Source organism: Gossypium arboreum, chromosome 9 (assembly GCF_025698485.1).
Source record: "Gossypium arboreum isolate Shixiya-1 chromosome 9, ASM2569848v2, whole genome shotgun sequence".
NCBI classification, from domain to species: domain Eukaryota; kingdom Viridiplantae; phylum Streptophyta; class Magnoliopsida; order Malvales; family Malvaceae; genus Gossypium; species Gossypium arboreum.
Genome location: NC_069078.1, coordinates 5,959,477 through 5,969,588, shown reverse-complemented (window position 1 = coordinate 5,969,588; position 10,112 = coordinate 5,959,477). Strand labels below are relative to the sequence as shown.

The 10,112-nt window shown below is 34.8% G+C and overlaps 1 protein-coding gene across 1 annotated transcript; it reads left to right on the top strand.

Moving 5' to 3' along the window:
* The first annotated feature begins 268 nt into the window (after nt 1-268).
* On the top strand, nt 269-9,763 carry LOC108455576 (probable leucine-rich repeat receptor-like protein kinase At1g35710). Its single transcript, XM_053018553.1, has 6 exons — nt 269-278; nt 351-410; nt 2,666-4,222; nt 9,207-9,296; nt 9,369-9,587; nt 9,693-9,763. Exons 1-6 carry the CDS (start codon nt 269-271, stop codon nt 9,761-9,763), a joined length of 2,007 nt encoding a protein of 668 aa, XP_052874513.1.
* Nucleotides 9,764-10,112: the final 349 nt, after the last annotated feature.

Genomic DNA, 10,112 nt, shown 5'->3' with positions numbered 1-10,112 from the left:
TTTATGTTATTTTTTCTTTGCTTTAAGTGTTTATAATATAGGTATATATATATGCAAATAGAACATTTGAAAAAATGGAAAAGAAAAAAGAAACGAGTCAAAAAAACGCACGGGATGTAATCACCTTAGTTCTTTAGGTATCCGGTTCTTGGTATTTGTTTCCCGATTTAGTTTTTTTTCTTCGATTGGCTGCTTTGTGTTTTTTGAATCACTGATTTTTTGTTTTTAAAATCAAAATGCTTCCTTTTTCATTTCTCTTTTGTGCCGAATGTACAAAGGTTTTAGATTTGGCTTTAAATAGCCATTTACAAGCTGTTTGCTTTCTGTCCACTCTCGTTTAATGCTTGCAGGTGAAGAGGCGGTGGAGCAGAGGTCACTTGTAGGAGATGTGACTGGGGGCGGTGGGATAGGTGATTTAGGGTTTCAAATTTTGAAACCCTAAATTTTTAGGCTAGTTGGGTCAGATTGGGATTAGTTTTGGGTAGGTTTTCGTTGTTTGGGCTTCTGTTAGGTTTAGTAGGTTGTGGGTTTTGGGCTAGGTAGGTTTTAAGGGTTTTGGGCCCAAAATTGGGCTTGTACAACTATAATTATAGTATTACTATAATTGCTATCAAGAGCGTGTTGTGTTTAAGGGTCATTATTTTTGTTTCTATTTCTTGTTAAAAAAGATAGAAGCTTCTTTGTTTCTTGTTGCTGTAAAACATGTTGTTGCTGTAAAACATGTCTTCAGCAAACTTCTCACCCCCTCCTTCACCTGTTTTTGCTGAAGAAATCTACCACATTTAGGTAGTGAAGATGATGACCTACCTCCATGTTTATGACTTGTGGGATGCGGACAAGCAGGGAGACACCACCTTTGAGAGCAAATCCTACCATTGCTCAAATAAGGCAATACAGTGATTTCTAGCTTTGAAAATTTAATAATTTAATTTACTTTAAACATTTTTAATAGAAAAATTTTAAACTTTAGCCTCCACAAATTTTATAATCTTATCTCGCCCCCCTATACAAGATTTCTAGCTTTGCCCCTACTTGCAGTGAAATATTTATGTAAAGAAATGTATCATTTGAATCACCAATTATTTTTAATGGTACAAAATAAATAATTTCTATAGGATTACTTCATAGAGAATGTTCAGCCCATCTTGAACCTTATCAAACATATGTGAAATCAATGATCTGAAGTTAAAAATAGTTTGGCTACAATTTTCACTGAGAAACACAAACTTTGTGAGAGCACATTTTCAAATAAAAATTAATTAATATTTACACAATTAATTAGACTTTATTTTCTACATTTAAATATAAAAATAACCTACCGCGTTACTTTACTTTTAAGGTAGGTTTTGGTAGTAATGTTACATTTTAGGATAAGATTATTTTATTTAAATTTTTAACATTCGATCATTATATAATCTTATATTTTTAAATAATGTCAAGATAATATAATATAACATCTAATCTCTTTACAATTTATTCATGTTATCTTAGATTACGGAGTAGTTTGCCCATTGTTTTATTTTTTACTCAAATTAAATTTTTCTTCTCAAATAAAATTTAAAATGGATTAAAAATGATAATATATTTTCTTAATAATAAAATAATAGATGTCAACATCAAAATTATAATAGATGTCAACATCAAAATTATTCTTATATTTACTTTAATAATTTATTTATTAATATATTAATTAAGGTTGATTATTATAATTATGATTTATAAATTATTTCAACATCATATATTTACTTATTAATATATAAATTGTAATAAAAAATATGAATTATCATAATTTTACGGAAATTGAGATTGAAAATATTTGTTTTGAACAATCTCATTATAGATTTTGATCTATTTTTGACACAATGCCTAGAACTACACATAACTCATCCCTAACTCATAAATTAGAGGATAATATACTTCAACACAGGCTCAAACCCATATCCCCCTACATACTCAATCGACGAGACTAAAAAATATTGCGTTTGTTAAACCAAACATCTTTAAAGGAGGTAGATTTTAATATCTTTAATCTACAAGTTTAGAGGTTTCTTGTGTTCATATTTTGTTAATATTGAAATATTATCCTCGAAAACGATGAAATTGTATTCTCCAATTTGGCCGAAACTATAAAAACGCAACCAAACCGATATTAGAAAAATTGGGGTTTAACATTATCATTATTGCTTTCTTAGAAGAATAATACAACATTGAGCTGCTTAGTTTCTAAAATCAATTTTGGTCTTCATTTCCCACCAACGAAACGTTGAACACAATGTTCATGTACGCGGCCAATAATTTTCATAATAATGCTGCAGAAAGGTAATTATATTTAGTAGTCATAATAATTTTCATAATAACTTTACGGAAGATGCTTTCATACTAGATTTTGTTCTTTCCAAAAGCAATCAATAGGAAAATACTGAGTGACCTTCAACTGCACATATAGCCAAATGTTGGATCAAGTCTTTATATATATATATATATATATATTGGATTCATCAATATTGGAGGATAGATCTTTATGGCAACCAACTTAATGGATTCATCAAGTCTTATTTGAGTTCAAACAAAATTTCCGGCCCACTCCCTCCAACTTTGGGTAAGTTATCCAGACTGGAATCGTTCTCTCTTTATACAAATAAAATAAATGGTTCCATCCCATTAGAAATAAGAAATCTTAAGAGGTTGACTGACTTGGATCTTGGTGCCAATAACTTGAGTGGTGAAATCCCTTCGTTTCTAGGTCTTTTACCCAGCTTGAGTAGCTTGTACCTTGACTCAAATCTTTTTGAAGGTTTCATCCCATTAGATATTGGAAAATTAAAGAATCTGACTGTATTGTATCTCTCTTATAACAAACTCACTGGCTCAATCCCTTCATCACTACTTCATTTACCCAATTTAATGGATTTAACCATCGCTTCGAATCATTTGGAGGGTCCCATACCCCATGAAATTGAGAGTTTGAATGCCCTGAAATACTTGAATCTCTCAGACAACAAATTGAGTGGGCCCATTCCATCTCAGATTGGTAATTTGTCAAATTTAAGATCCTTAATTTTGGCAAACAATAACTTGAGTGGAAGGATTCCCCTGCAAATTAGTGGCTTATCTCTATATGAGCTTGATCTAAGCCATAACATCATTAGTGGAGATATACCTTCTCAACTCAATTTCCAAAACTATTCCCAAAACATTTTTCTTAGCCATAACCTTCTCCTAGGAGTGATACCTTCCCAATTTGGGAATTTAACTGATTTAAGCAGCTTAGATCTCAGTTGGAATAATCTAACGGGCACGATTCCCGAATTTCCATTTTATGTGGGGAACCTCAATTTGTCATTTAATTCACTGAGGGGTCAAATTCCAGATGGATTATTGCATTTTGCACCCGAGACATTTATAGGCAACAAGGATTTATGCGGTTCCATTCAAGGCTTCCGTCCTTGCCCTTCATCTCCAAATGTAAACCGAGAAAGAAATAGCAAACTAGTGAAGCACAATCTGTCTATTGTTATTCTGGTTCCAAATTTGTTATTTTTTGTCTCGACTTTTGTGTTGGTGATATTCATCCTATTCCGACGATATAGAGCTAAAGCTTTGAAATCTGATCCAAGCCCAACCAAAAATGGAGATTTATTCTGTATTTGGAACTTTGATGGAAAGATTGCTTTTGAAGACATCATCAAAGCCACGGAGGATTTTGATATCAAATATTGCATTGGAACGGGTGGTTATGGCAGTGTTTACAGAGCAATCTTACCAAGTGGCAAAGTTGTTGCATTGAAAAAACTCCACCAATTGGAAGCTGAGCAGCCGGCTTATGATGCAAGTTTCCGGAATGAGATCAAGTTTTTAACAGAAATACGACACAAGAACATTGTCAAGCTGCACGGATTTTGTCTCCACAATCGTTGCATGTGCTTGATTTATGAATATATGGAAAACGGAAGCTTATTTTATGCCTTGAGCATTGATGAGGAAGCTGTGGAATTGGATTGGACCAAAAGAGTGAACATTGTCAAAGGTGTCGCACATGCTCTATCTTACATGCATCATGATTGCACCCCTCCAATTGTTCATCGAGACATCTCAAGCAAAAACATTTTGTTGAACTCTGAATTGGAAGCTTTTATTGCTGACTTTGGGACTGCAAGACTTCTTGATCCTGATTCATCTAATCGAACTGTAATTGTTGGCACATATGGATATATTGCCCCAGGTTCTATACATTCAATCTCTTTTTCCCTTTTTATTTAGCTTCATTCATTCTTAGTTTGTACTGATTATTTGTTTTGAATTATATATTATTAGAAACTAATGGGAAAAGCAAAATTAGCAAACATCAAATATAAATAAAATTTTTGTTTTAACTTGAGATTAAAGAATTCAAATGCAACTACATATGCACCTACGCACAATATAAATTCACATCTATTTTTAACTATTCTTTTTTGCTTTATGTGAAAAATAAAATAGAATAAAATAAATAAAAATAAAGAACACAAAAATTTTATGTGGAAACCCTTTCGGAAAAAACCACGGCAGAGGAGAAGAAAATTCACTATGTCGAAAAATTTTTACTCAAATACAAGAGGAATAGACTATGTCTATTTATAGGCTTGCAAAGCCATATTCTAGTAGGATTGAAACACCTTATCCTAATCAATATAAAATAGATGGAGTTTAATAAGGTTTAAAACCTTATTCTAAAATAAAATAAAAGAAGTCTAGTTCTATATGGATTTTACTTTTATTTTATTTTCCATCGTATTTTATTTAAATAAGAATTTGGGTCACTTAATTCTAACAATCTCCACCTTGACACAAATTCTCAATGAACAAGTTCTTCATCGCGAACTTTCAATAAACAAGTTCTTCACCTCTTCCAAAAACCCTTAAGGGTTTAACTTCAACAATGAACACCAACCAAGTCTAAGCAATGCTCAAACTTGGTTATAGGAAGTGACTTAGTCATCATATCTGCAGGATTTTCATGAGTGCTAATTTTGCTCACAACAATATCACCACGAGCAATAATATCACGAACAAAATGATACCGAATATCAATGTGTTTTGTTCTCTCATGAAACATTTGATCTTTTGTAAGAAAGATGGCACTGATTGTCACAAAATCTCGTGCTGATTTGAAGGTCTTCATTGAGTTCACTAAATAGTCCCTTCAACCAAATAGCTTCTTTACAAGCCTCATGAATCGCCATGTACTCAAACCATTGGTAGACAAAGCGATGTAGTTTGCAAAGTGGCTTTCCAACTAATTGCACAACCTCCGATTGTAAAGACGTAACTCGTGAGAGATCTTCTTCTATCAAGGTCTCCAAGCAAAATCAGCATCAACATACCCTATAACTCCATCTTTAGTTCTTCCAAACTGTAAGGAAACATTAGTAGTGCCTCGTAAGTATCTTAAAATCCATGAACTACTTTCCAGGTGTTCTTTACCGAGATTCGCCATGTATCGCTAATCGCACCGATCGCATATGATAAATCGGACGTGAACAAACCATAGCATACATGAGAGATCCTCTCGCACTAGAGTATGGAACATGTGACATGTACTCAATCTCATTATCGATTGAGGAGATAAGGCCGATGAAAGTCTGAAATGGTCGCTAAAGGAGTACTAACAGCTTAGCACTCTGCATATTGAACTCCAAAGAACTTTCTCAATGTACCCTTCCGACTTAGGTACAATTTACTTGCTTTTCTATCTCGAGAATCTCCATACCAAGTATCTTCTTTGCTGGTCCTAAATCTTTCATCTCAAATTCTTCACTTAGTTGGGCTTTAACCTTTCTTATCTCTCTTTATCTTTTGTCGCTATCAACATGTCATCAACATAAAGAAGTAGATACACAAAAGAACCATCACTTTTTTTCTTAAAGTAGACACAACTGTCAAAACTACTTCTTTTGAAATCATGAGAAGTCATAAAGGAATCAAACCTCTTGTACCACTTGTCTTGGTGATTGTTTCAAACCGTAAAGGGACTTTTTCAGAAGCAAACATAGTCCTCTTTTTACGAGACTATAAAACCCTCCGGTTGTTGCATGTAAATATCTTCCTCAAGTTCTCCATGCAAAATGCAGTTTTACATCTAACCGCTCAAGCTCCAAATCATGCATGGCAACAATACCAAGCAAAGCTCGAATCGAACTATGCTTAACAACCGGAGAGAACACATCTGTGAAGTCCACTCCGGAATTTGATTGTAACCCTTTGCAACAAGCCTTGCTTTATATCCGGTTCTTCAACTCCTGAGTCCTTCTTTCTTTTAAACACCCATTTACAACGAATGCCTTTTTACCTTTAGGAAGTTTTACAAGATCCCATGTTCTTTTTTGTGGAGTGATTCCATCTCCTCTTGCATAGCAAACATCCACTTTTACGAGTCTTCACACTAATCGCCTCGGAATAATTAAATGGCTCTTGATTCGCATCTATATCTTCAGCCACATTTAAAGCATAAGCAACTAGATCAACCTCGGCATACTTCTTTGGAGGTTTAATTTCTCTTCTTGTCTGTTTTTGGCGATAGAGTATTGCGGTGAAGAAGCAACTCTATTCTCAATTTTGTACTTGGCTTGAGGAGTTGATTACGTATTAATCGATGCTCCACCCGCTTTTGGTTTTCTTTATTGGAAGAGTCTTTAAGAGATAAGTTAGGTAGCATAGCGGTTTCATCAAAAACAACATCTCTGCTAATCACAACTTTTCTATTTTCAGACACCATAACTTATAGCCTTTTACACCAGCTTTATAACCAAGAAAACGCATTTAATGGATCTCGGTTCCAATTTTCCATTATCAACATGAGCATACGCAGACACCCAAAAATCTTTAAATCGAATAATTAGCGGGATTACGGACCATACCTCTTGTGGAGTCTTTTTCTCAATGGCAACGGATGGAGATCGGTTGATCAAAAACATGCAGAGAGGTCGCTTACGCCCAAAATGACTTGGTAAGTTGGCATTTGACAACATACATCGAACCTTCTCCATGATCGTTCGTTCATTCGTTCTACAACGCCGTTTTTGTTTGTGGAGTATGACGAATCGTCAAGTGTCTCATGATCCTTCCGACTTGCACAATCTATTAAACTCATCGAACGAACTCTAAGCCATTGTGCATGCGGAGGTATTTTATCTGCTTTCCGTCTGTTTTCAATCATAATTTTCCAAGACTTAAATGTGGAAAACACATCGCTTTTACGCTTCGGAAGAACGCCCAAACTTTTCTAGAAAAATCATCAATAAAGGTTAGCATATAATTAGCTCCACCTCTCAAGGCACTCGGGCGGCCCCACGATCGAATGGATATACTCCAACGTTTCCTTCGTGTTATGGATTCCTCTAGTGAATCGAACTCTCTTTGCTTCCCAAAAACACAAGGTGCTCACAGAAATTCGGTTTGCAAATTCCTTGCCCATTAAGAAGTCCTCTTTTGCTTAATTCGCCATGCCATTCTCACTCATATGCCCTAGGCGCATATGCCAAAGTTTAGTAATATCATCATCGACAAGGAAGAGGAAGCGAATTTGCATCACCGATATGATAGAACCACAGAAAACATATAACTTGGCAATCTTTCTTTGCCCTTTCATCACAACAAGGGACCCTTTGAAATCTTTAAAACCCCACTTTCACCGTGTATCTGCACCTTTTGAATCAAGAGTACTCAACGAAATTAAATTTCTTTTCAATTCGGAACATGCCGCACGTCACTAAGTGTTCGACAACTCCATCAAACATCTTAACTTTAATTGTTCCAACACCTGCGATTTTACATGAAGCATTATTTCCCATCAAAACAACACCTTCAGATACTGTTTCATAAGTTGTAAACCAATCCCGATTGGGACTCATGTGGAAGGTGCAGCCTGAATCAAGTATCCACTCTCGCTTACTTTAGAATCATTGATGAAGCAACTAGAAGTTCACCATCGCCGTAGTCTTCTACAACATCGCCTTCATCGAATTTTCCGGTTGTTTTCCTTTTGATTCGCAGCCTCCTTTTAATCTTATTTTGTAGCTTATAGCACTCAGATTTAATGTGCCCTTTCTTCTTGCAGAAGTTGCAAGTTTTACCTCTGTTTGAAGATTTCGATCTACCCTTAGATTTACCACGAGGATTCCGTTCCTGTGTTCTACCACGATCATCATCAACATTCCGGTCTTGTCTCCCACGAACAATGAGACCCTCTCCACGAGAGTTGGGTTTAACCACAAGATGCTTCATCTTATCATACGAGGTTAAAGAATCATAAACCTCATCAACTGTGAGAGACTCATGGCTATATAAAATCGTGTCTCTAAAGGTTGAATAAGACGGGCAACGAACAAAGTAGAATCAACCCTAGATCTTCCTTATCATCTGAACCTCCATGGCCTCCAAGTTTGAGAGAATTTCTTTAAACAACATTAAGTGTTCGTGTCTGACGCACCTTCCTCCAAACGATGAGCATAAAGACGCCGCTTCATATGCAACTTGCTTGTTAGAGTTTTCGACATACATATTTGTTCTAGCCTCTTCCATAATGCAATGCGTTTTCTCTTTCATCACATCCTGCAAAATTTCGTTGGACAAATGCGATGTAATTGTGTTAATGCCTTCGATCCTTACGCTTCTTCTCTTCATCTGTTAATGTCGAAGGCATCTTATCTATCCTAGCGGGGCATCCTCTAGATCCATCTGCAAGAAGCGCTTGCATCTTAATTTGCCACAACGCAAATCGGTGTTGCGATCCAACAATGAATTTCATACTTCAAAGACGCCATTACCGTAATCGAGATGAATAACCCGAAGCTCGATACCAATTTGTGAAAAATAAAATTGAATAAAATAAATAAAAATAAAGAACACAAAAATTTTACGTGGAAACCCTTTCGGAAAAAAACCACGGGCGAGGAGAAGAAAATTCACTATGTCGAAAAATTTTTACTCAAATACAAGAGGAATAGACTATGTCTATTTATAGGCTTGCAAAGCCATATTCTAGTAGGATTGAAACACCTTATCCTAATCAATATAAAATAGATGGAGTTTAATAAGGTTTAAAAACCTTATTCTAAAATAAAATAAAAGAAGTCTAGTTCTATATGGATTTTACTTTTATTTTATTTTCCATCGTATTTTATTTAAATAAGAATTTGGGTCACTTAATTCTAACACTTTAATTACAGAACTTGCTTATTCAATGATTGTGACGGAAAAATGTGATGTATATAGCTTTGGAGTGTTGGCATTGGAAATATTGATGGGAAAGCATCCTGGTGAATTGTTGTCAACACTATCATCATCATCATCATCACCATCTAACATCCAAAATGTCATGTTAAATGAAATTTTGGACCCTCGATTATCACCACCAAGAAGTCAAAAAATGGTAGGAGACATCGCTTTTGTTGCTGTGATTGCTTTCGCATGCTTACGGGCCAAACCCAAAGCTCGACCAACAATGAAATCAGTGTCTCAAAAATTCCTACGCATCAAGTCTCCAATTTCAGTGCCTCTTCATGAAATATCTCTTATCGAGCTTAAGAACCATGAGATGTTTATGAGCGGTGAAAGTTACAAATAAATAGTAGTTAATTTGGTTCTGCATTTTTAATTAAGACTATATGAATATATATGCCATGTGTTTTTTTTTTTTTTTTGGCTTGTAATAGGAGGCAAATACATGTATTGGGCTGTTAGATTTGGATATCCATTCATGAATGTTGGGTCCAAAGCATGGTGACAGAAGGGCCTTGGCCCAAAGGTCACCCCATTAATGCCTTTTGCCTCTCCCAATATTTCAGATATTATGACATGAAGATATTACAATGATTTCTTTTAGGTTTTTTATTTCAGAATTTTATGATATACAAAACACACATTTTTTTTTCAATTTTGGTATTAATTTAGCTACAAGAATGTGTTCAAACGTTGGGATTTTGTTAAATATTAAAACAAGATTATAATATACTGTTAGTTTGGCGGCTTAGTACTAAGGAATAGCTGTAAGAAGGTGACCAAAATTTTCAGTTTTATATTTCAATAAACAAAACGTGGGATTCTCTTTTTTCAAGGATTGAAAAGTAAAAAAA

Coding starts and splice junctions, on each gene's coding strand:
- LOC108455576 (XM_053018553.1), top strand. Junction 4,223..9,206: donor ATATGGATATATTGCCCCAG/GTTCTATACATT, acceptor CTTTAATTACAG/AACTTGCTTATTCAATGATT. Junction 9,588..9,692: donor CCATGAGATGTTTATGAGCG/GTGAAAGTTACA, acceptor GGCTTGTAATAG/GAGGCAAATACATGTATTGG.